Source organism: Impatiens glandulifera, chromosome 3 (genome assembly GCF_907164915.1).
Source record: "Impatiens glandulifera chromosome 3, dImpGla2.1, whole genome shotgun sequence".
Classification (NCBI taxonomy): domain Eukaryota; kingdom Viridiplantae; phylum Streptophyta; class Magnoliopsida; order Ericales; family Balsaminaceae; genus Impatiens; species Impatiens glandulifera.
The window spans coordinates 6,055,341-6,081,080 of record NC_061864.1 but is presented as its reverse complement, the minus strand read 5'-3'; the positions used below and the strand labels follow the sequence as shown (position 1 = coordinate 6,081,080).

General features: G+C 34.4%; 4 protein-coding genes and 2 non-coding genes across 8 annotated transcripts; 3 read left to right on the top strand and 3 right to left on the bottom strand.

The window, feature by feature from the left end:
• Nucleotides 1–114: 114 nt before the first annotated feature.
• Nucleotides 115–3,271, bottom strand: LOC124931177 (protein DEFECTIVE IN MERISTEM SILENCING 3-like). Of its 2 annotated transcripts, none has more exons than XM_047471573.1 (9): nt 3,024–3,271; nt 2,240–2,368; nt 2,044–2,158; nt 1,640–1,880; nt 1,370–1,549; nt 960–1,280; nt 646–877; nt 497–573; nt 115–345 (listed from the first exon to the last, which is right to left on the bottom strand). In XM_047471573.1, the coding sequence occupies exons 2-8, from the start codon at nt 2,330–2,332 to the stop codon at nt 529–531; spliced, it is 1,227 nt and encodes a 408-aa protein (XP_047327529.1). In that variant the 5' UTR covers nt 2,333–2,368; nt 3,024–3,271; the 3' UTR covers nt 115–345; nt 497–528. The 2 variants fall into 2 exon arrangements, with proteins under 2 accessions (XP_047327529.1, XP_047327530.1); XM_047471574.1 differs by having other exon boundaries at nt 2,044–2,149.
• A 3,353-nt stretch (nt 3,272–6,624) lies between these two features.
• LOC124931274 (protein IQ-DOMAIN 21) lies at nt 6,625–8,468 on the top strand. Of its 2 annotated transcripts, none has more exons than XM_047471707.1 (5): nt 6,625–6,778; nt 6,881–6,971; nt 7,097–7,411; nt 7,487–7,747; nt 7,824–8,468. In XM_047471707.1, exons 2-5 carry the CDS (start codon nt 6,885–6,887, stop codon nt 8,301–8,303), a joined length of 1,143 nt encoding a protein of 380 aa, XP_047327663.1. In that variant the 5' UTR covers nt 6,625–6,778; nt 6,881–6,884; the 3' UTR covers nt 8,304–8,468. The 2 variants fall into 2 exon arrangements, with proteins under 2 accessions (XP_047327663.1, XP_047327662.1); XM_047471706.1 differs by having other exon boundaries at nt 6,649–6,759.
• A 297-nt stretch (nt 8,469–8,765) lies between these two features.
• Nucleotides 8,766–13,274, top strand: LOC124929454 (soluble starch synthase 1, chloroplastic/amyloplastic-like). Its single transcript, XM_047469815.1, has 15 exons — nt 8,766–9,230; nt 9,526–9,851; nt 9,941–10,018; nt 10,183–10,307; nt 10,434–10,515; nt 10,962–11,135; nt 11,347–11,428; nt 11,520–11,611; nt 11,700–11,762; nt 11,853–11,942; nt 12,250–12,374; nt 12,448–12,556; nt 12,645–12,697; nt 12,791–12,830; nt 12,926–13,274. The coding sequence occupies exons 1-15, from the start codon at nt 8,927–8,929 to the stop codon at nt 13,082–13,084; spliced, it is 1,902 nt and encodes a 633-aa protein (XP_047325771.1). The 5' UTR covers nt 8,766–8,926; the 3' UTR covers nt 13,085–13,274.
• Nucleotides 13,275–14,221: 947 nt separating this feature from the next.
• On the bottom strand, nt 14,222–14,381 carry LOC124933237. Its single transcript, XR_007098935.1, has one exon. It is a non-coding gene; the product is annotated as a U1 spliceosomal RNA (small nuclear RNA).
• LOC124929025 lies at nt 14,339–20,605 on the top strand. The gene is made up of 9 exons (XM_047469281.1): nt 14,339–14,373; nt 16,418–16,577; nt 17,683–18,010; nt 18,368–18,611; nt 18,765–18,888; nt 19,171–19,246; nt 19,334–19,542; nt 19,693–19,995; nt 20,114–20,605. The coding sequence occupies exons 1-9, from the start codon at nt 14,339–14,341 to the stop codon at nt 20,603–20,605; spliced, it is 1,971 nt and encodes a 656-aa protein (XP_047325237.1).
• A 4,211-nt stretch (nt 20,606–24,816) lies between these two features.
• On the bottom strand, nt 24,817–24,977 carry LOC124933240. Its single transcript, XR_007098937.1, has one exon. It is a non-coding gene; the product is annotated as a U1 spliceosomal RNA (small nuclear RNA).
• Between the last annotated feature and the right edge of the window lie 763 nt (nt 24,978–25,740).

Below are 25,740 nucleotides of genomic sequence, written 5' to 3'. Positions count from 1 at the left end.
CTCCTACCTACCTACCATGTTTATATATTTTACAGACTAAAAATGGAGATTTATTATTATTAGAAATACAAACATAGAACTTGTTTTTCATCACACACACAAAAAAAAAAAACATCTCCAAATCCTTGACCAAATGATTCTTCCAAAAGATAATTGTTTTTTGTTCACACAAAGTAATATTACAACATCTTTGTTGGTCCCCCAACTTACAACTGCCCTATTATTCTATACATTTTACAGACCTTCTTTACACACAAGCAAAAACAAGAACTTGTACACAATACTCACCTGAATTGAATACTCTTTCCATCTCTGTGAAACTTCTTAAACAGGATGTTTCAAACACTGTCGAAAATTAGACAAACTAAGTCGGTTATTTATATTTTTCTAGGAAAGTGAATGGAACCCAAAAAGAGTTCAAAACATATCACATTCCAAAAAAACACCTTTCAGTTAAAATCAAAAGATCTTGATAAGGCCTAAATAGATTGATTACCAGGTTGCAGTCTTTTAGCCAAAATGTAATCATCAATTTAAGACCATTCTATCTTGTCCTCCAGCCTGTGTCTCCTCCTGTTGTTTATAAGTCAAAACTCTAATTAATATCTTTAATTAGAAACATTACAGCCACAACATTTTACTTACCGGACTAACTAAGTATGATGAGTTTGCTGAAGCCAGGAAAGTGACAAATTCCTGTTTCTTAAAATCGAACTTATGTTTTACATCATCCAGCAGTGATTCTTCTCTCCTCTTGTCATCCTCAATTCTCTTTTTTTTCCATTCCATCTTCTTTATCCGATTTTGGATCTCAAGGTAAGTTGTAGCCGCGTGATCAAGTCCCGGACTTATGGGAAACTTTACACCTACATCTTCCCTTTATCACGTGTAAAATCTTCCCTTTAGCAAGTAAATATAATAAATTATTTACTAAAAAACATTCATCAAAAGATCCTTACCGTTGACCCAATGTGAAAATTCCTGGAGCCTTCATTATCCCACCATCTAGTGATATTGCTCCATTATCTATAAATGGAATAGCCTGCAACATTTCTGCCCTTGTTTTGTACACTTGAAGACGAGAAAATAAATGGTAGAAAAGAGTCTCCCTTAGACCATGCCCATTAGCTGTAAGACCAAATAAATTGTAACCATCAATACTGATCATGTTTACACCAAACCCCATGAAGCCAGGTGGTGTTTCTCCATTGGGTAACCTTGGTTTCAGTAGATCAAGTCTCCTTTGATTGTCACCAGTAATAAACTCTCCACAATATGGTCTGATAATAATAATAAGAATAAAAAATGAAATTAAACTCATATTTAATATCCACTCTTAATTTAAATCATTCAGGGTAAAAAAACGTACCTTAATTTTTCTAGACAAATGACAGTAAACCGACCAACAGAAGAAGCTCCTAGAGCGTGCAGGCCATAACTTCTGATTATCGAACCATCTTTACCATATGTTTCCAGAGCTTTAACACCTTCATAATTCTTGCATACAACAGCCAACATATTTTCTTTTCCCAAGAACTCAGAAAGAAGCCTGTAATATATACTCACAAACATTATATTAAGCTACCCAAAAGAAATAACTTATTACTTAATTGAAACAATTTAAAAGTGATGGTCTAACCCGCTGATATTGTCATCTTCTACTTTACAAAGTGTGCAAACAATACCCAAAACATGCTTGGATAAAGGATGTTCAGAACCATGACTTCCATAATAAGTTTGTAATTGACACAAAACACTTGCAGCTGATTTGTCATGCTTCAATATACTTTCAGTTGTTTCTTGCATGCTTTGGACACTTGCAGAATTCATGGCAGCTTCCTCCCCCGGCATATTTGCCGAATGTAATTTTCCAAGTTTAACTGAGATAGATTGTAAGCTAAAAGTCATTAGAAAATTAAGTTTTTTAGGTGACATTTAACTATACATCTAAACTTTGTCAATAAAACACACAAAGCTGAAACATTTTCTTTTTCTATTTGATAGGAGACACAATTCTTATGAATTTTGAAGTTAAAAAATCACCTCTCAAGTCCAGGATAGAATCCTCCAAGGCATTCTTCTGTGAGTTTAGAAATTTGATACTGGCTTCACGATCTTTAATTGCCTGACCCAATGTTTTTAGATCATCCTGCAGTATCTGCAAAAGTTGAGTTCACTGATTATTCCAACTATATTGTCTGACCCAATGTTTGATATTTTTAGATAATTGATTTTCAACCTGAGCATTGTAAGAGGAACTTTGTACTTGGTATAACGCTACATTTTTTGTTTCATTCTTTACATCCATGTTAGATATGTTGTACTGCTGCATTTGTATCACTTCTTCTGAATCTTTGGTTACTATGGCCTTGAAACAATCAAAAGGAAACATGTAAATTACAAGTTAACTAAATGACAGTAGAAGTTATGGCAGATACCAGGTTTTATGTCTCAATTTTTTCAAATCATATAATAAAGTGAGCTTGGGCCCTATTTGTAAATAAACTGGGCTGAACTTATTTGTAAATTTGGTAGATAGAGTTTGGCCCATTTATATTGAGTCCATTTCATCACTTTTGGATTGGACTCATTCACATATGGTTTTAATGACTAGCTCTGCTTTCTTTTTTATTTAATATTTGGGATTTAAGAAAAAATAATGTCACATACCTCTCATCAAATTTATCAACAATAAAAAATATTTAAATATGTTAATACAGAAAATAATAAAATTGAAAAAAAAAAAAAAAAAAAGATTTCATAATTTCCAGTTCCAACTGATCTCGTTTCTATCAGTCAAATAATATAGAGCGAAGAGATACAATTTTTTGGTTACACTTGTATTAACCGGAGATAAACATGCCGATCAATTGCCTGAATGAATGTTTTGTGTGAAATCAAACGAACCGTTCATAATATTTTAATTTGGAATGAAAATGGAAGTAAATGACGAATGCGACACAGCCAAAATAAATTGAAATCGGAATTAGAAACTATAGATAAACCCTAAATTTCAAAGTTACCTGGAGATGATGAACAGACGAATTCTCCTAATCGCCTCGTTCGTTTTCCGATCTGCCTTCTTTCCGAGCTATCAGAAACCTCTCTACTCAGCGATCGAAAATGTGAGACTAATTTCTAGGGTTTTCTCTTGTCATCCGATCCTTAGCGCACCAGTCGAAGCGCAATAGCCCAAACGGATGAAACCTCTTTTGCCCTAAAGCCCCTTTTCTTCTTCCTTCGGTCCTTCCTCTCTTTCTTCGGTCTTTTGTCCGCTCCAGCAAAAAATAAACCAACATATCAGCATTTTGTTTGATTATTAGTTTGTTCTCCATGGGTTGGGCTTTAATTAAAGACTGGCCCACCTGAATCGTAATAAAAGGACTTAATTTTAAGATTAAGCCCAAACTGACCTTATTTAAGTTACTTTCCCTTTTTTTTTTGTAATATATATAATTTTAATTTTGTTTATTTATTAAACAAATATTTGAAACGGTATACATATATTTATAAATAATTAATTTTAGAAGGTACCAAAAAGTATTGGATCATGATTAAAAATATATATATAAATCTAGAGATTAAAAATAAACATTTGTAATCTATCTTCTTCTTTTTTACAAATATCAAATTAATACCAATTTGATTATCATGTTATTTTCTCAAATTGTTTTCTCTCAAATTTATACATAATAAAATGAGCTCTTTTATTTAGTAATTAGATCATTAATTTTCACATGATTATGACATAACATTAATTTTTAACTATTTATGACTTGAATTAAATTCTAATCGTAATCAAATCTTCCTTTTTTTCTAAAAAAAATAGTTAGAAAACGACAATTTCAATTTATTAGAGAGATCAACATATTGTTTTAGTTGGGCAGGAAAAAAAAAGAAAATATTTTTCTTTAAAATTCTCTCAAATAGAAATAAAGAACGAAAGATTTATATAATCAATATTTTTTTTAATGTAGTCAGACAATAAACTAATATAGATGCTATATAGGTGTAATTTTTGTTCATTAACATACATCTTTAAATTTCATTCTTGTCAACCGGCAGAATAAACAATAGTTTTTACTAAATGGCCGGTTAAGATCTTATTGGTATAATTATTCATATTTTGTGTATTAAATTTTATCACTTAAACTGTTTTAATGATTTTTTTTAAAAAAAATTCTAAATTCGGTTAAATTCCCAATGTTCTCCTCATTTACGATTATTTCTTTATTGCATTCATTTTATCATGTATGTTTCTATTGTTATATCATTTGAAATAAGAAATAGTCAAAAAGTCATTAATATTATCTTTCTTATCTTAATTCTTGAATCACTACATATACTATAAACCCAAACTATGTATATATTTGTTAATTTAGTAAACTTAAAATTAATTATCATTTACATCTATGAATTATAATTAAATCGAATATAACCCATATATATAGTTATGTTTTAAATGTGATGTTTCACCATACAACCAACATCCTAATTCCTAATTATATTGTTTACTATTAGAATAAAGTCTTTTCAAAATTAAATAAATAAATTTTTATTCTTAAAAAAACAGTAACATGTCAATATTCTTCTTCTAATTACTTTTTAATTTAAACTCTTTGTACTATTTATATAATGATTTACTTAAAATATCTTACATATTATTTAAATTTTAATTAGAAAAACCCCTCTTGTCCAACCATATATTGTGAGTTTTGTGTTAGTTGGGGGTTAAAAAAAACAACTAAATCAAACAGATGATGTAATGATTACTGGTTTTCTTAACTTAAATTTAGAACCTTTAGATAATATTTTGGGGTCCAATTTGATCAAAATTGCAGAAAGTGATGATTGCATTTAGGTGTTGAAGGCCCCCTTCTTCACTCTGATGACTGCTGATCTACCACAAACATATCACATGTAGACTGTATTAAGTAATTACTCCATTTTATTTTAAATGAGTGAAATTATTCAAATCAGATTCAAAAATAGTGTTTGATATTTTTTTTATCATAATCCTTATTCTATATCTTTAAGATACCCAATTCTCACTCATTTTATTTATAAAAAATAATAATAACTTCATCTCTGTAGTACAAGTGAAAAAAATCATGTCTAATGATTTCGGTTCAATTCCTATTCTTAAGTATTATCGCCTTAAGAGTTAAAGCGAAGAGTCATTATTATTGGTATTGTCACTGGGTTAATAACGACACATCCTTGTTTTTTGTATTTACTGAGCCCACTACTACATAGTAATAAATAGGGTAGTGGCGTATTGCTGTCTACATGTGAAGATACAGAAGAGAAGAAGGCGAAATGATTTTGCATGGCTATGATATACTACTTACCCATTTGAGATACAACACATGAGCACAGCATTTACTAATGTGAAAACTGCATTCCACCTATAATAATAATTCATAACTCATTTTACCTAATTCACTTCTCTTAATTTCCCTTAACTTTAAATCCAAGCAATTTCATCCCATCTAATTCCCCTAATAATAATAAAAAGCATAATGTTAAGAAAATCAATCCAATTGTTAATTGTCCTCACTTTGCATACATTTCTTCAATACTATCACCCATTTGTGATTGCTACTTTTTATTTTCTTCATTTTTATTTTTGTTGTTTTCTCCATTAGTGTATAAAATTAGCTGTTTATTCCAAAAAAACAAAGTTACATGTTAATTTTTTTTTTCAAGGTGGGACTAGAGACCTAGACCGTTGTTTGGGATAATAATAATAATTTTTATTATTATTATTACATATATATATAAAAGCTAAAGGGGGTAGAGCTCCATTATTGCAAGCATTGTTGTAATGAAAGAGACTGTTCCTCTTGTAGTTATTGTAACCTTCTTCCCTGCCCAAAAGGGCACAATTTTTACAATTTAATTTAATTTAATACTATTAAGTAATAATACTAATATTTTTTATGTTTGACCGCCCACCACTCTTATTCTTTTTAAAGAAATCATCATTATCATTATGTAAACAATAAATTAGATACAACAAAAAAAAAGAAATTAGATAAAAAACATTAAGAAAACAACTCAAAACAATTGAAACATAAAACCAGCACCATGAGAATACTTGAGGTAACTTATAAGTGGTTTTATTTTTAAATATATTTTTGTGTTTTCTAAGGTAAAATTGAGACATATAATCATATAGCATTATTTTTTTTTTAAAAAAAAGTAGTATAGTGTAATTTTAGACCCCTAGTTTCACATCTTATAAGTGTTTATATTTTCAAAAGTTTTTTGAATGGAGTTGAGTGTTCTCTTAGGGTTGTGACCCTAAATGGTGGACTAGTTTGCCTTATCTTAGGATATGAAATTAGGAATCATTGAGAAAAATGTTAATATAGTTTATATTCGGTCTGTCTTTTATTTAAAGAAGCAAGAAATTACATGTTTAATAAATTAAGTCTACATGGCTATTTTGGGTTTAGGGCTCAAAATTCCTATATATTATTAATTCATCCAAAGGAACTAATCTTAAGCACAATGATTTATAAGTATGTTTAGACTTTAGAGTATTATTAACTAGATTGCGGTGGAACGTACGTGTCAATATTCTATTGGGTGTAGCGAAATTTCAGCTCTCAATCTAACAGTACTAATACCCGTGAGGAGGCTTAATCCTCAACATTTACTTGTACTACATCCTCTTTCTCTAGAACTTCAATAGAAATTTAGGTGAAAGAGAAGATCGGCGTTAATCATGGAACCCTAATTTCTGGAAATCAGGTCAAACTCTCAAGACATTGTAATCTCATCTCTTCTCTTCTTTATATGAATCTTAATTAGCTAGCTAGGTTTGTATAATTTGCTCTTTTATCTATCTGATCGTTAATTCCTTCACGGACAGAGCAATGAGGAAGAAGAATGGTGGCTGGTTTAACACGGTTAAGAAAGTATTCAGACCGTCCAGTTCCTCCACCAAGGAATTGCCGGTGAAGGTCAGTCCTCGCCGTCTTTTTAGCAGAATTCACACTCGAATTAAGATTATTTGATTCATAGCTTCTTTGTTTGCTTTCAAATCGATATCCTTCTTTCGTCTCAATCACGATTACTCATCTTTCAGAGAGATCAGGAGATCAAATGGAAGCAGCAGCAGCAGCAAGCTGCGGAGCCGGAGGTTGTGTCGTTCGAGCATTTCCCTGAGGAGAGTTCGCCGGACATCACCGGCAATGATGACAGTAGCGTGTCGACTCCGGTGACTACCGATGATAAAATGCATGCGATGGCAGTTGCAGTTGCTACTGCCGCTGCAGCTGAGGCCGCAGTTGCCGCAGCTCAGGCAGCTGCCAAGGTTGTCCGTCTCGCCGGAGGATTCGGAAGACATTCTAAGGAAGAAAGAGCCGCCACTCTGATTCAATCGTTCTATAGAGGATATCTCGTATGTAAACTTCTCAATCTCTAATTATGATGAATCAAATTAAGACATTGCAGATTGTAATTAGTTTGATTGCAGGCACGCAGAGCTTTGCGCGCGCTGAAAGGATTGGTTAGGTTACAAGCACTTGTGCGAGGGCATAACGTTAGAAAGCAAGCTCAAATGACAATGCGATGTATGCAAGCACTGGTGCGGGTTCAAGCTAGGGTTAGAGCTCGTAGGCTCGGGCTCAATCACATTAAGGTTCATGATGATCATCAGATTGAACCACGACAGGAATTTATAAGGTGGAGACAACCACAGAGGATCACTGATCAACATCATGAAATTGTTGACCAGGTTCATTTCAAATCCCTTTCATTTTATGAATTCAATTCAATTCAATTTAATTTGATTAATAATATATATGATTCAGCATCCACTACAACATGATTATCATTTAAATAATGGGAAAGAAAAATCACAATGGGGATGGAATTGGCTAGAGCAATGGATGGCCTCACAACCATACCACCATGTTCCAAAAAGCCCCAACAACCCCGACAAATTAGGGTTGGATAACATCAACTCGGGCCGGTTCACAGGAGGAGGTCCGGATGAGGCTCGGAAACGAGACGGAATCCCGAGCTACATGACCCCAACGAAATCAGCAGAAGCCAAAGTTAGGACCCAAAGCACCAATCCTCGCCCACCTATGGCCCAGTCTCAGTGGAACTCGTCCACCAAGAGAGGCCCATCTTTCAGATGTGACTCGTCCAGTTCGGGAGGTGGGACTACTAACGCATTTCAGGCCCATAGAATTCTAAGCCCAAAACCTCACACTAAATGGGCTTCTGGATCATACAGACATGAACCTGATGACCCGTCCTTGCCTTTTGGAGGTTATGGTTGGTGATGAACTACAGTAATTAATAAATTATTTATCACTGCTAAGAAAAACATAATAATAATAATAATCATGCTTCCACTGTTGTGTCATGGTCCTTTAAAGTTTGTATTATTATTGTTGGTTTAATTTATTTATGGTTTTAAAGGCATTATTAAATTGTTAATTATGTGATTTGGACATGTATTATTGTGTTTATATTTTATTATATATATAACTTAATAAAAGGTATATATGTTGGGTCTATAAAATGTGTTTGTTAAAGAAAAATAAATAAAATTGTATATAATGAATGAAATTAATAACAAATTTTATTTATCTAGAAAGCTCTTCAAATTATTTTTACCAAGTGCTCGGATCGGGTGTGGGAGGCCCCAGTGATGATGATAATAATAATAAAAAAATAAAAAGATATTTTAATGTAACATGTAGCATGTGATTGTGTGAACACCACCGATTGCAGCCAAATCCCATTCCACAAGTGTCAACTGCCAAAAACCTGCTTTCACCTTTTCTTTCATTTTTCCCGCTCTCTCTCTCATCGGGCCTCCTTGCTTATCTTCTACTACTTCCTCTTTCTCTCTCTACACACAAATTTCTTCTCTCTCTCCCACCCTATTATCTATCAATCGATGGATACTCTTCCAACTGCTGCGCCATTAGTATCCGGTAACTCCTTGCTGAATTTCGCCAAGCTTTCTCCCAAGTCAAGGTTGATCAAGCAAGTTTCTGCTTCGATTCTATCGAGGCAAGGGATTGGAAAATCATTTTCGATAACGGCCGCAAGATCAGTGGCTGCCGATGGAAGAAACGATGGAATTTCGAGCGCTAAGGAGTGGTCTTCTATCGTGGAAGATATTGAGTCTGATCAGGTGGAGGAGGAGAAAGATGTGTTGCTTGATCCTGAGAAGGACAGCTCTGGTTTTATCGACTTAGGTATTCATCTTCTTCCGAGAATTTGCTATGTTCATTTTATTTCGAGATGGAATTGTGCATGTATGTGCAAATGTACTTCGTACGTTAGTTAATTAATTTCTAGGGGTTTATAGATATTGGAGATGTATTGAAAATAATGTCTCCACTACATACTGTTTCCAAATATGGAAGTTGTAGAAGGGAAATCTCGTTAGATTATGAAAAAATTTCAGATAGGTCTTTGTGCTCTAATGTGGAGTAATTTGGATTGTTCATGCTTGATCTTGACTAATGTGTGTTCTAACATGGATTGCAGGTCATGAGTCTCTAGAATTGATTAAGGATATTGAAAAGGAAGACGATTCTGTAAAGAAAGTAACTCATAACATTGTTTTTGTCACATCTGAGGCAGCACCATACTCCAAGACGGGAGGCTTAGGAGATGTCTGTGGTTCATTGCCGATTGCACTGGCTGCTCGTGGGCATCGCGTAATGGTCATCTCTCCCAGATATTTGCATGGTAGTCCTTCAGATAAAAAGTTTTCTGGTGCATCTGACCTTAACATCCGCACCAATGTCTTTTGCTTTGGAGGTGCACAGGAGGTTGGATACTTTCATGAGTACAGGGCTGGAGTTGATTGGGTAAGGAAACTTCAATATATATTTTACTCACTCTAAATTTATGCAGCTGGAAGCCTGCAGCATATTCAATCCTTTGATCTGGTGTATAGGTATTCATAGACCATTCCGCATATCAACGTCCAGGAAATCCATATGGTGACACACATGGTGCTTTTGGTGATAACCAGGTATGAACAATGAATACTCTCATTTTAAGCTGAATTTGGCGAATCTAAAGAATGTTTTTATCTCAATTCATTTATTACTTGTTCTATGAAATGAAAATATATGATATGTCAAAATCAGTATCTATCTAATTAAATTCTAAATGCTTCTTTCTTTTTCTTTTTAGTTCAGGTTTGCCTTGCTTTGTCACGCAGCATGTGAAGCTCCTTTATTGCTTCCATTGGGAGGATATACCTATGGAGAAAAATGTTTGTTCCTTGCAAATGATTGGCATGCAGGTCTTGTCCCAGTGTAAGTATCACCTTTACATCATGTTGTGGATTTTTAGTTTTCTCATGTTTGTTGTTGAAAATTGATTATTTAACTTTTAACTATGAAACTCAAATATGTTCTAAGCCGTACCTATTCTTGGTTCAGTCTTTTGGCAGCAAAATATCGCCCCTATGGAGTTTACAAAGCTGCTCGCAGTATTGTTATCATACACAATATAGCACACCAGGTAAGGAACTTCGAAATGGATTGGGTTTTGAAAAATATAGTTAAAATGAACTTAAGACCATCTTTTGAAATTGGTTAGGAATTTTGAATCAATGCTCTAGATATTAAATTGACTACAAATTGGTTTATGGACTGAAGATATAGTTTTTCTTTAATAAAAAACATGGTTCTGACATGTCATCTTATATACATAGGGTGCTTTGAAACAACTGAAATTAAGTGTCGAATAGTTAAGTGTATGAAAAATAAATGTTAAATAAACCAAATGAATTTGAAGTACTTAATATGTAAGTTGATTTAATAATTAAATGTGTAACTAATGTGAGGAAAGTACATAAAGTCTACTTTACAATGGAGGTTAAGTTGTCCAGTTGTCATATTTAAGTCAATATTAAAATACTTGACAAACAAACATGATAACTTTCTATTATTTACTTCGAATACCAGGGTGTGGAGCCTGCAGTATGCTACCAAAATTTGGGACTACCATCTGAATGGTATGGAGCACTGGGATGGGTATTTCCAACATGGGCAAGAACGCATGCCTTAGACACTGGTGAAGCTGTAAATGTATTGAAAGGTGCAATTGTGACGTCTGATAGAATACTCACAGTTAGTAAGGTTGTTCAACATTACATTTGTTTCTCATTCAGTTGTCTTCTCTATTGTTCAACATTCTACATTCAAATACTCTTTGATAATGAAATTCTGTTTCTCTTTACTACAATAATGAAGGGAAACTGAGTTTAAATCTAGATTTAGCATTAGCTTCTAAATTTTCTTCATGAGTTTCATTACTTCAAATGTTGAATTGTCCACTATTGTTTGGTAGGGGTATTCCTGGGAGATAACCACAGTTGAGGGTGGATGTGGACTGCAAGAATTGCTAAAAAGTCGAGAGATTGTCATCAATGGTTTCTATTTCGAAATTTATTTGAACATGTTATGTATAATTAACTAACTTCTTAATTGTTCTTAGCCAACTTGCTAATGGTCATTGTTCAGGGATCACAAATGGCATTGACATTGAAGATTGGAATCCTTCATCTGATGAACATATTGCTTCTGCATATTCCATAGATGATTTGTCTGGAAAGGTTGTTTCATCATCTTCTAACATTCAGTCATTCATGTAGGAAGATATTATTATTCCCTAAAATACAAGTCATTTGTTTGTTTGTGCAGGCTAAATGCAAGGCTGCTTTGCAAGAGGAGTTGGGCCTTCCCGTTAGGTCTGATTGTCCGATGGTAAGAGTCTAAGAGATAATTCATGTTACTATATGCAAGTTCCTGTATGTTTTTTTTTCTTCTTTTTTACTAATAGATTGACATATTCAGATTGGTTTCATTGGGAGACTGGACTATCAAAAAGGAATTGATATAATTCTGCATGCAATTCCAGAACTTCTTAAAGATGATGTTCAATTTGTAAGTATATTCCCAAGCATTTCTCTTGAATGTTTGGAAGTTCAAAAAAGGGTGTAACTTGGATGCAAAATCCATTAGGCTATGTTTAGATCTGTATAATTGGAATTGAATTACTTATGTTTGAAAAAAAGAAAAAAATAATTACAACTTCAAAATCCTTAATTTAAGTCATCAAACAAATTACAAAGGAGTTGGAGTCTCAAATTCCAATTCAGCCTGAACCAAACATAGAGAGTATTTTTATTTATGGAATTTAATATATTTGGAAATAATTGGCACTGCCATAAGGATGTGTGTATGCATGAAGGTAATGCTGGGCTCCGGGGATAAACATTATGAAGACTGGATGAGGATCACAGAGTCATCCTATAAAGATAAATTCCGTGGATGGGTTGGGTTTAATGTGCCCGTGTCACATAGGATCACAGCAGGGTAAGAGGAAGAGGGAAGTGGATATGATAATACAAGTCTTTTATTTTTCCTGAATTTCTAAAAACGTATGCAGGTGCGACATATTGCTAATGCCATCAAGATTTGAACCGTGTGGTCTTAATCAGTTGTATGCTATGAGATATGGAACAATACCTGTGGTTCATGCCACAGGAGGGCTCAGAGTAAGTAACATCTCTGGTTATCTATTTATCTATCTATGTAATCTATCATCCTTTGTTAGTTTGATTATTGCTGCATTATTTTGTTCAGGACACAGTACAAACATTTAATCCATATGCTGAAGAAGATGGGAAAGGCAATGGGTATGGGATTGAATGTTATTGTTATTTTTATATCCTGATTTAGCAGTGACAGTAAGTAGTAAATGATGTTATATAATAAAATCTGATATACAGGTGGGCTTTCTCCCCTCTATCTCAAGAAAAGATGTTGGAGGTATTATTGTATAATCTATGCCTATGCCTTTTTTAAAATATATAAGTTTTAATATTATTACTATTTGAGCAAATGATTGGTTGTTTGTTTGCAAGGCTTTAAGAGTGGCAATGAAGACATACAGAGAGTATAAGTTGTCATGGGAGGGGTTAATTAGGCGGGGAATGGCAAGGGATTGCTCGTGGGACAATGCTGCGGCGCAATACGAACAAGTGTTTGAATGGGCATTCACAGACCCTCCTTATGTCAGTTAAGAGACCACTTTCATTATCTATCTATCTATCTATCAATCTCTACTTGTTTTTGCCTAAAACATTAAATCATATTTAATTCACAATCCAAACCAAACCTTGGCAGGCTATTTCTTTATTTATATTAGATTAGGTTACATTGATAATGTTCATTGTACTGTATTATATATATGTGCTTTTCTTTCTTACTTCATTTATTCAGACCATTCTGTTTAATTTGTTTCTTTTTTTAATATCTTTCTCTTATAATCTCTTCCAATAAATTGTCATTTTCTTAAGAGTATCTTGAATCAAGAACATTGGATTCTTCGGGCAATGAAATTAAAGCAAAAGAGAAACATTAAACAAATACTTCCTAAAGAAATTGTCAATTTTAAAACATTCCTATATATCAATTAGTATTGTTTACAAAGCAAATAATAATAATAAATTAATATGTTAAATTTAGATCAGCCTTGTTGGATTCGAAAGATTGAAGAAATGTTTATTGGATTCGAAAGATTGAAGAAATGTTTGGTTGGGAATATATATATATATATATATATATATATATATATATATATATATATATATATATATATATATATATATATATATATATATATATATATATATATATATATATATATATATATATATATATATATATATATATATATATATATATATATATATATATATATATATATATATATATATATGCTAAAAGTGTAAGATACCCATATATGTCTTGAAAAGGATAAAAAGGGTTGATTGAAATCTTGTGTGTTCTCCTTACCATGAAGCTTCTCCTCCTCTTGCTATAAGAAGAACAAGAGAACTGTCCAGTAAAGGAATCCAATGATTAGCTTAAAATTGGTTATTCAAACTTCTCATGTTACATGTTAAAAAAATTAAATCTTTTATTCAAACTCATGATTACATTTTTATTTTTACTAAATAAATCAATTAAAAATAATTATTTTCATAAAATAATACCAATATATAAAAAATATTGTAATATTTATTAAACAATTAAGCAAATATTTTTACTTTAAATATAATAATTATTTAAAATATTTTTTATTTATTAATTATCATGAAAATAGGGTTTGAATAGGTAAATAGTTGATCTAGAATATAAATTCAAACTAAAAATTGGTAGGGGCCGCGCGGACGCAGGCCCCCTCTGACACAAATTATGACGTAGGCTCAACCCTTGGGCTGACCTTAGAAAAACGCATCACCAAAGTGCAATGGAAACCGTGAATCTAGACCATGGGCCTTCTTGATCGCCCATTGATCCCGTCCAGGTAAGTGATTTTAAAGTTGCATGTCTGCTGCCTTTTATAATTGCCTTTCAATCTCTCTTCTGCTTTCCCTTCCCAATGTGGGACTTCCTAAATCATTACAATGCAATTAATAGACAACCGACTTAACTTCTGTCTGGTAGTACAATTTTAATATATTATTAATTCATCTACCTGCTTAGGTATCATCTCATTATATTGTGTATGGACATTCAAAAATCTTGAGAGAGGTTAAATATTTCAGAAGATCAAAGGGAAAATATAACTCCAATATGACAAATAGTTCGTATTTTACTGCGTCCAACAAGAAATTTGATCCAGTTGTCCAAATGAAACAATATTTGCCAGCATACATATAATCATGAGTTAAATATTTCAATGAACAAACTAACTTCAAGAGACAAATTCATTGCATGTAAATCATCTTCGACACTGATCCGAGTTGCCATATTCGTAATGAAATAAACAAAATGACTTGTGAAAAGAAAAACCCTTGTTATATTTTGGAATCTTCCTCTCTCAAACCCTTCTTATTTCAAAAAGTTATAACTCATGGTTCCCTTTATTTGATAGGTGTCATGTTCATTGAGGATTTTTAGTATAACCTAATTTTTATATCTAAGTAATTACTTACACATGAACTATAATTAATACATTTGTGAGTTTAATAATTTGCCTTGCAAATTGAAGGAGGACCTTGATTCTAAATTTACCTTGGCTTTATGAGCTTGTGTTAATACTACTGAATTTGATGTAATGGATTTTGGCACCCTTAAAGGAGGAGTATTCAAAGTTTAAATACAATAAGGAAATAAAATATTAAACAAAAGTAAACAATATTATTTTTTTATTTTGCTAGAAAAATAAATATTTTGTTACGATAACATAGCAAGAAAAATATGGTAATAATATTTTAGATGTTTTAGAAATTTTTTAATGAGATATATTCATATTTAACTAATTAAGACTTATTTAAATATGCAATCGGACATTTTATAAGATTATAGTGTTTGTTTCGAATGCATCATTTTCGATCCAATATAGTATATGTTAGGGATTGAATATTATATAAACCAGTACTATAGCTATATTACTATTTGATGAATATTTTTTATGATTTTCTTTATAATATTATTTATACAGTGTGAACATAGTTAAATTTTATCATGATGATATGTTTTTTTTATTTTATTATTATTACTATCATTGTTTTTTTTTTTTTTTTTTTTTTTTTTTTTTTTTTTACCGTCCTTCTTAACCAGGGACGGATCCAGGAATTTGTGTTAAGGTAGACTTAAAAAATATCTTAGATAGGTTTAAGAAAATGACAGAAAATTTATGAATAAAGCAGTGAATAAACGTAAGTTTTATTCATTTTTTAATAATTAAATAAATAAATAGTGAATTAATTTTTTATTTTTAAATTATGTATCAAATCCCTTTTTCACCGTTACTATTTTTTTAACATAGATATACCCAAAATATCACATATTTCTATCACTAAGTTAGAAGAAGAATCCCATCAATATATTTTATTAATAGGGTAATTGATATAGTAAAAAAAACAAATTATTTTAATATTTTAACTATTAATTATTTAAATGATATAAGTTTTAAAAAAAATCAAATTTAAACATTATAATTTTTTTAAAATAATCTCATATTAACTATAGTAATAATAATTAATGTTAATGTATGTATTTATATATTATTAATAAAAGTGTATTTTGAAGAAAACAAGTGAAGAGTAGGTTTTGTCTTGCGGTGAAGGTAGAAGTAACCAATGGGAGTGTGACACCTATACCAACCAGCAAGTCACTTTTAAGGGAATAAAATGGCTTCAGCCGGGAAATTTGAGGAAATGACCCCAAAATAGGGGCTAAATGCGTTTGGTGCGGCTCCCTATTTTTTATAGCGCTGGTGACCCCCAAATTTTTTAATGACCATTTTACCCATGCGTCACGCACCCTCCAGATGCGTGACGCACCCTGAACCCTATAAATACTTAATTTTTTTTCATTTTCGTTTCATTTTCTCTCTCATCCAGCCTTTCTTCCCCGTCTTCTCCGCTCCGCCGTGAAACCCTAATGGTGGCGGAGGAGATTTTCTCTTCTTTTTCAGCGATGAAGAACGAATCGAAGAGGCACCGTCGACCATGGCACCATATTCAACGGCCTATAGCTTCGAAGAACATCCAATGGAGACGAGTTTGCACAGCGCTTAGGATTTCGAACAAATTGACATTTCATTCGACCATTCCACTATATTTTGTGTTTATTTCGTTATTGTTTGTTTCGATTTCCTATTCAGTTCGTGTATATTTCCTTTACAGAACGTTCCTCATTGATTCGCTGATTCGTTGAATGCAGGTTGTTTGTTTGGTAGGATGCGTCACATAGGATGCGTCAAGATGGATGCGTCATCTCGGATGCGTCAACATGGATGCGTCAAGATGGATGCGTCAAGATGGATGCTTCAAGATGGATGCGTCAAGATGGATGCGTCAAGATGGATGCGTCAAGATGGATGCGTCAACATGGATGCGTCAACATGGATGCGTCAACTCCGATGCGTCAACTCGGATGCGTCAACTCCGATGCGTCAACTCGGATGCGTCAACTCCGATGCGTCAACTCGGATGCGTCAAGTAGGATACGATGCGTCACATTTATTTTTATTTTATATAAAAACCCAAATAAGCCTCGACCACTATTCAGGCTCTCTCTCTCGCACCCGACGACGCACCTGCCTCGACGACGCACCTGCCTCTACGTCTTTTCCTGCTCGTCTTCGTCTTCATCTTCTCGTTCATTCATTGACTTCATGAGGTTAGTTTTAGTTATGTTTGTTTATGTTCATGTTAGGTTTTAGGGTTGTTGCTTCTTGTTTGCAAATGGTTCATTCATGGTTTATGTTAGGGTTTAGGGTTGCTTCATGCTTGCAAATGGTTCATGCATGTTTTATGTTAGGTTTTTAGGGTTGCTTCTTGCTTTCAAATAGTTCATGCATGTTTTATGTTAGGGTTTTAGGGTAGGTTGCTTTCTGCTTTCAAACGGTTCATGCATGTTTTATGTTAGGGATTAGGGTAGGGTAGGATGCTTCTTGATTTCAAATGGTTCATGCACGGTTTATGGGTTGGGTTGCTTCTTGCGGTTGCGTCAAGCAGTTGCGTCAAGCAGCTGCGTCAAGCAGCTGCTTGACGCATCTGACAGTTGTTTCTAGCTATTTTGACAGTTGCTTTTCTTCTCGTTTGTTTATATTTGTTGTGAAATGTTTTCACAAACATTGTTGTTTTTCTTTTCCCTTTTGTAGATGGAAGACTTCACGGTTTATGATTTTCCTGGTAGGATTTCATTGAAATTTGTCCTAGCCTTGAAAAAAGTATCTGATAGGTTTGAAGCGTTGAGTCTTATGGAGAGGGCTCTAAATTCCCAATTTCAGTATTTATTGAGAGGAGTCCCAGACTTGTTGTTCTCAGGGACCATTTTACATCAGTTGCTGGTTCGGAAGGTGAAGGCCAATTTGAATATGATGATTTTCAACTTTAATGGGGAGGAATATACTTTTGGTCTGAAAGAGTACGCATTGATTACAGACCTCAACTTCGACAGATTGCCTGAATACAAAGATGAATGCCGAGGTTGTCCACCCTTGCTGATAAAATATTTCAAAAGGAATACGTCAATTCGAATGATGGATTTGGAATCTATTTTCATGAAATGCACCGATAAGGAAGACGCATGGAAGATCGGGTTGATCTGCTTGATTAACCAGTACCCCTTCTCATATGACCCAAAACGGCTTTTAAATCTCAAAATCATCCATATGGTTGAAGATGTTGAAGATTTCCTCGGATTTCCATGGGGGAAGGTGTCCTTTAGATTCACCATGAGGGGTCTTGACCAGGACATGAAACACCACAGGTCCGTATATATGTCCAGGAAAGGGAGTGGAGTTACTAAATCTTTTGCTTATAACGTGTATGGGTTTGTACTAGCACTACAAGTGTGGAGCTATGAGATCATTCAAAACTTGGTCCCTAAATTCGCCACAAGGAAAGACGTTGATGGCCCTTTTCGCCCAAGGATACTGTTGTATCAATCGAAAAGGAAGAATACATTTCAGGAGATGCAATATGCCTTTAACAGCGCTGTGTTTTCTAAGATGGAAGAGTCCTCCGAGGAGACGTGTTTGTACAGTGGGGAGGATTTTGAACACATTAACAATTCATACGATGATTTGTTTGAGGGAGTTACTGATGGGGGAAAAAAGAGAAAGGTTGATGAAGATGTTGCTGAAGATGATGATGATGAAGATGTTGATGAAGAACCTACTACTGTCCAACCTTCCAAGAGGAAGAGAAATGTTGAATATGATGATATATCCCCCCCCAGCAAAGCAGCCATCAAGCGTCGTAGCCTGCGTAACATGAGTCCCCCGTCCACAACTTCAACACCTCCATCATCACCTGCACGTGAACCGGCACCGGCATCTCATGTTCAGATAAAGGATGCCGAAGTGATAAAGAAGGATGTCGAAGAGATAAAGAAAGATGTCGAAGAGATCAAGAGAGATATAAGAGACATCAAATTGAATCAACAAAACTACTTTACGAGGTTTGAAAAGATGATTCTCAGTCTAAGCAACCAGTTCGCCAGCCATGACACCAACCAGGTAATTCTGTTAGAGCTTTCTGTTTTTTAATGTCTTGATGCAGCTGCTTGACGCAAGCTGCTTGACGCAGCTGCTTGACGCAGCTACTTGACGCATCCTGTATATAAATTCTTTTAACTTTTGTAGCAGGAGCAGAAGGAGAATGACATCGGTCTGAATGACATTCGTGACGAAGAAGAGGAAGAAAAGCAGAATGACATTCGTGTTGAAGAAGAGGAAGAAAAACAGAATGACATTCGTGACGAAGAAGAGGAGAATGCCATTGGTCTGAATGACATTCTCGATGAAGAAGAGGAGCAAAAGGAGAATGAGAAGGTTAATAATGGAGCCATTTTGCAAGACAATGTTGAATTGGAGCAGAAGAAGATTGAGAATGAGAATGTTGAGGATCCGCCGATAGAGAATGTTGAGGCTGTTGTCGAGAATGAGAATGTTGAGGATCCGCCGATAGAGAATGTTGTCGAGAAAGAGGCCGTTGTTGAGAATGAGAAAGAAGAAGTGGAGATTGAAGAAGGGGAGAAGAAAGAAGAAGTGGAGATTGAAGAAGGGGAGATTGAAGAAGAAGTGGAGAAGAAAGAACAAGTGGAGAAGAAAGAAGAAGTGGAGAAGAAAGAAGTGAAGAGAAAACCTATACAAAAGACTTTTCAGAAAAAGGTGGGGAAGAAGGTTGGGAAGAAGAAAGACGAAAATGACGAAGATGAAATGGAAATAGTGAATACTCCTCCTCCTCTTCCTAAGAAAGTCATATTGGTCACGAGAAGGAATAGGAGGCCGAAGAATGATCCAGATTTCACCGACCCCAATCTGAAACAGCCTAAGTTAAAAGATCCTATCACCGTCAATCCACTTCTAAAATATGACGATCAACTTCTTCATCAATTACAAACATGGCTTAAAGATCCAAAAACTGACAAAACAAAAATTGAGCTCCATACTATATTAGGTGATAAGGCATTATTTCGCCGAATGCTAAAAAGGTTCACCTGACTGACTGATGATGTAGGTAATATTCATTTTAGAATAATTTTAGATTTGCAGATTGTATTTTAAATGTTTTTCTCTTGTGTAGGAAATCGATGCAGGTTGCTTCATTCTGAGAAGAAGAGCTTGGGTATATCCAAAGACATATAAGAAGAACTTCTTTATTGGAGATTGTTGGCTCCACACCAGGTTCACTGCTGAGTACCCTGCGTTTAAGAAAAGTCGTATTGAGTTTGACATTGAAAACTTTTTCGAATACTTCTTGGGCGATGAAAGCAACTATAGGAATAGTTGGAAAGTATGCGATGATATATATATTCCTTTGAACATCAAAGATGTCCACTGGATACTTTGTGTTGTCCGTCTACAGCAATGGCGCGTAGACGTATATGACTGCGATCCTGGATGTTATGCTAATCTTGATGAGTTTGTGCTACCGATGTGCCAAATGATTCCTGTTATATTTGACAAGGCATTGCCTCTTGAAGATAAACAAAGATTTCCTCTGCTCAACCCTGATTCCGTTTTGCCATACACAAGACGTCCAGAGTCAGAAGTTCCCAAAACAACTAACAGTTGAGATGATGATGGCTCATTCTGCTGAGATGATGATGGCACATGCTGCTGAGATGATGAGGGCTCATGCTGCTGAGATGATGAGGGCTCATGCTGCTGAGATGATGCTCTTGCTCTTGCGGTAGACGGTGCAGGCATCACTGCTTTGCATGTTGCTCTATTATGTCCTAGACCTGCACATGAACTGCATCGTCTCGGGACCTTACGGACCTCACCTTGGGATGTCCTACGTTTAGTTTGTGGCCGACCTTTCTTAACCTTCACAGGTGGTTTTAGACACACGCGTTGTTTGATAATATCGGGAAGATCCCAATTCTCTTCATCACCAACCGGATAACATGTCTCCGCATATGCATTCAACCAAGATACAGTTGTATAATACCTATGAGAAGGAAAATAAAACGATTAAAAATAGGTTAAATAAATAGGTTCAAAACGATTAAATACCTTGAGCATAAGTCGTAAGGAACCACATTCCTGTGACGGGCATCAGCCAGTGCATGTGTACAAGGAAGACCGGAGACTTCAAATACCCTACAAGTGCAGTCCTTGTCCTTCAAATTGACTTTATAATGTGCCTCATTATCATGCACATACAACTCAAATCGGTTAAGGGATGATACGGTATAGAATCTTGCTTTCTCAAAACCATCACATAATAACTTTTCATACGTTGGAGATAAAAATTCTTGGTGGTTGGACGCTTTTTCTCTTCTATCATTAAACCACCCTTGTAATGTTGTTCTTAAAGACTCAAGCATTACTGAAATTGGATACTTTCTGGCTTCCCTGCACTGACTATTCAAACTCTCTGCATAATTGCTTGTGAGTTGATTGTATCGCTTACCGGGGAAATATGCTCTACTCCATCTTTGAAACCCAATTTCTTCCAAATAGGCAGCAATCCTATGATCTTTAACCCTGATCTTGTCAAAAAACCGATTAAATTGGGGGATAGTGTACGCACGAGAAGCCAAATCAAACTCGACATGACAATTATCAGTTTTGAATTTGGCATTAATATTCATCTTTATGTGATATGTGCACGCACCGTGGTCTGCTTCTGGAAAAACAGCACACAAGGCATTGGCTATACTTGGGTGTCTATCGGATACGAAGACGAGATCATCAACTAATCCAGTTGCTTCTCTAAGTTTTTGCATAAAATAAGTCCACGAGTTATTATTCTCTGAATCAACAACGCCGAATGTAACAGGATACAGTTGCTCATTGGCATCCAACGCAACAGCCACCAATAGTTGACCTCCCACCTTGTGCTTGAGAAAACTTGCATCAACACACAATACGGGACGTCAGAAGGCTTTGAAACCCCTAATTGAAAGGCCTAGAGACATGAACATATATTTGAAGTGACCGTGCTCGTCTGTCTGAATATCTGTTATGGTACCCGGATTATTCTTCTCCAACATGTATAAGTATGAAGGCAATTTTCCATAGGAATCCTCTACCGTTCCTCGCACCGCCGTTAAAGCCGTTTCCCTTGCCCTCCAAGCCTTATTATAAGTCAAAAACATCCCATAAGTTGACTGCATGTCTTCAATTATTTTTTTAGGCAAGTGGTTATGGTGATGGTCCATGTACTTACCCTTCATGCACTGCCCAATAACCCATGCCGGTGTTTGCATTTTTTTTTCCGGCCTCGACAAAACTGAGCATGAGTGTTGTCGATTGAATTTCCGAATCTCAAACATCTCGGAAAACTTACCTTTCACAGCACGTAAGCTCCACTTGCATGTCTCATCCATACATTTCACATACCAAAGATGTTTTCGAGACTTTTTCACTTTGAATTCAAAATGATAAGTCATCGCATATTTATATAGCGTCAGTTGAAGTTCTTTTTTAGTATCAAATAACGTACCGACTTCCAATACGGTTTCACTAGTTAACGCCAATGCAAATGAAGGGTCTGTCGGTGATACGTCTGTCGGTGATACATCTGTAGGGTCTGTCGATGGTGTACCCATTGACGCTCTTGCACTAGATGGTGTACCCATTGACGCTCTTGCACTAGATGGTGTACCCATTGACGCTCTTGCACTAGATAGTGTACCCATTGACGCTCTTGCACTAGATGGTGTACCGATTGGTGTAGGTATTGACCGGTGCAGCGTGCGTGCAACTGCTGATGCAGGACTAGTAGTAGCTTGGAAATCACTAACCCGTTCATAATTAAAGTCAATAACGCGTTCATGATTAATCAGTTCATGATGAGCCCGTTCATCTTCTTCTCCTCCTCCTTCATTATCACTTTCAAATAAAATCTGTTGAGAAACAACTCGAGAAACAACGTCGGGTATAGTTTTTTGAGTAATGATTGGTAGTGTAGTATCTTGACTTGGGTACTTCTCTACTAATGAGACACAAAGTGGTGACGAAGATGACGAACTTCGACCCGATATCAACCGTGATAAATACATGCCCACATCTTTATCTCCCTCAATAACAACAGGGGGAAGTTTTGCAGAAGGATCATACATGACTTTAATCACTAAATCATATGCAGACTTTTGCACGTTAATCGTCTCATAGATTGTATCAACTAATTCAGCAAATGTAGTACATTGAGGTATATCCATGGTTTTGCATGATTGTGCAGAGAAAGACCTGGTACCATTGGCTGCAATTTGCCACTCTCCATTGTACACAACAAATACGTCAGCAAATACTTCAGCTGCAATTGAAAAAATGATAGTATCAATCGAGAGACTCCATAACAATGAAATGCAAGTAAAGTGTATGGGGTGCGTTACGCATCTGCGTAACGCAACTACGTGACGCAACTGCGTTACGCAACTACGTGACGCAACTGCGTTACGCACCCAGTTTCCGCCGCGACGGTGGTATTCCACCTACTCATTCCCTAATCACTACACCCTAACAAACAAAGCGTGGAAAGAGAGAAATGAAGAAGGAGAAGAATACCTGTAGCAGCAGAAAGAGACATTGTGAAGGAATAGAATGGATTCCGCCGTCGTCTTCGTCGGTCGGTGGTTGGGTTTTTTAGAGAGAAGGAGGAGAAGGGAAGTGAAGAAAGAGAAGAAGAAAGAAAGAATGAAAAGAACTGAGTTTTTTTTTATTATATAGTAAGGGCATTGTGAACTTTTCACAATGCCCTCAGGTGCGTCACACAACGGGAGGGTGCGTGACGCAACGGGGGTATTTTCGGCAGAAAATTGTTTGGGGGTCACCAGCGCTATAAAAATTATAGCCCCGCACCGTACGCATTTAGCCCCCTTTTTGGGGTCATTTCCTCAAATTTCCCCCTCAGCCCTGCATTGAATACGTCCCTGTTCCTAACAAAATTGATAAAAAAAATACTAGTAACAACATAAGATTTGATAAATTGTTTATGAAACTTTTTGAGCATTTTTTTAAATAGTAGCCTCTTGAGACTGAATTATATAGTGGCTGTATGGATTAAGTTTAGTAAACAAAATTATTACCTACCAACCATTTATATATATAAATATTTACAAAATAATAATAGTCTTGTATTAATTGTATATTGGTTACTAAAATACTATTCTCCCCAATTGCATGTATGTTTGTTTTTAAAATCTTAGATTAAGTTAACATAAATTATTTTTTAAAATTACATTTATAATCCTCATTCAATTTAAAATGTTTTGAATTGAAATTGAATCAATACAACCAAACTCACTTTTTTATTTTTAAGCAATGAAAGTAAATAGATATCAACTAAGGTATGAACTCATTTAAAAAAAAAAAAACTCTCATTTAAGGAATATATTTTAAATGAGTAATTGAATATTTCATACTTTTATACTGAAATATTATTATTTTTTAAAATGCTATTCTCCCCAATTGCATGTATGTTTGTTTTTAAAATCTTAGATTAAGTTAACATAAATTATTTTTTAAAATTACATTTATAATCCTCATTCAATTTAAAATGTTTTGAATTGAAATTGAATCAATACAACCAAACTCACTTTTTTATTTTTAAGCAATGAAAGTAAATAGATATCAACTAAGGTATGAACTCATTTAAAAAAAAAAAACTCTCATTTAAGGAATATATTTTAAATGAGTAATTGAATATTTCATACTTTTATACTGAAATATTATTATTTTTTAAAATGCTTTTTGTTGTCAGGCCAAAAAACTCCATGCCAGACCCAGCAAGTAAGCAATTAAAAAATAGAGATAATAATTCAAAACTACTAATTAGTAGGAGCCGCGCGAACGCAGGCCCCCTCTGCCACAAATTATGACACAGGCTCAACCCATTGGGCTGACCTTAGACAAACGCATCACCAGAGTGCAATGGAGACCGTGAATCTAGACCATGGGCCTTCTTGATCGCCCATTGACCCTGTCCAGGTAAGTAATTTTTTAGTTACATGTTTGCTTCTTTTTATAATTGTCTTTCAAAATCTCTTATACTTCATCTTTTCGATGTGGGACTTCCTAAATTAACACAAGCAATTAATAGACAACTGACTTAGCATTTATTTGTTTGGAAAGCCTTACTTATTAGTTACTTAGCTTGAGAGAGGTTGTTAAATATTACAGAAGATCAAAGGGAAAAATATCACTCAAATATGGCAAATAGTTCATATTTTCCTGCATCAAACAAGGAATGATCCGGTCAGTTCAAATGAAATGATGTTTGCATCATACATGACAACCTTGAGAAAGGTTGTTAAATCTTTCAACGAACAAACTAACCTCGAGAGACAAATTCATTGCGTGTAACACAATTTAATCAACTTTTTCGGTCTGGTATGAGTTCCATGTTGGACACTCATGCCAATTACCATATTTGTAGTGAAATAAACAATATGACCAATCTTGAGAATAAACTTTTCTTATATTTAGAATCTTCTTCACAAAAGCCCTTATTGAAAAAGTTATAACTAATTATTCCTTTGATAATACTCTGCAATTCCCTTGTCAAAATAAAATAAATTATTTGATATGAAAAAAATATGGATAAAATTATTTTTATTTGATAATTTTTTAGTTTAAGTTAGAATTATTATTTTTTGTTAACAAAAATAAAAACTTATCATAGGAAATAAGCTGATTAAAATGGTTACTTTATAGTAAAATATAATTAGTAAATATTGTTATGTTTATGTTAAACAAATA

Bases quoted from the DNA above. Each gene is read 5' to 3' on its own strand.
- LOC124929454 (XM_047469815.1), top strand. From the start codon at position 8,927: ATGGATACTCTTCCAACTGCTGCGCCATTAGTATCCGGTAACTCCTTG. The intron at 9,231-9,525 runs GTATTCATCTTC...CATGGATTGCAG, and splicing joins CTCTGGTTTTATCGACTTAG to GTCATGAGTCTCTAGAATTG. The intron at 10,516-10,961 runs GTAAGGAACTTC...TTCGAATACCAG, and splicing joins TACACAATATAGCACACCAG to GGTGTGGAGCCTGCAGTATG.
- LOC124931274 (XM_047471707.1), top strand. From the start codon at position 6,885: ATGAGGAAGAAGAATGGTGGCTGGTTTAACACGGTTAAGAAAGTATTC. The intron at 6,972-7,096 runs GTCAGTCCTCGC...CTCATCTTTCAG, and splicing joins CCAAGGAATTGCCGGTGAAG to AGAGATCAGGAGATCAAATG. The intron at 7,748-7,823 runs GTTCATTTCAAA...TATATGATTCAG, and splicing joins ATCATGAAATTGTTGACCAG to CATCCACTACAACATGATTA.
- LOC124929025 (XM_047469281.1), top strand. From the start codon at position 14,339: ATGGGCCTTCTTGATCGCCCATTGATCCCGTCCAG. The intron at 18,011-18,367 runs GTTGTCCACCCT...GGTTTGTACTAG, and splicing joins ATACAAAGATGAATGCCGAG to CACTACAAGTGTGGAGCTAT. The intron at 19,543-19,692 runs GTGGAGATTGAA...AAGACTTTTCAG, and splicing joins TTGAGAATGAGAAAGAAGAA to AAAAAGGTGGGGAAGAAGGT.
- LOC124931177 (XM_047471573.1), bottom strand. From the start codon at position 2,332: ATGCAGCAGTACAACATATCTAACATGGATGTAAAGAATGAAACAAAA. The intron at 1,550-1,639 runs GTTAGACCATCA...TATATATTACAG, and splicing joins GAAGATGACAATATCAGCGG to GCTTCTTTCTGAGTTCTTGG. The intron at 574-645 runs GTAAGTAAAATG...TATAAACAACAG, and splicing joins CATCATACTTAGTTAGTCCG to GAGGAGACACAGGCTGGAGG.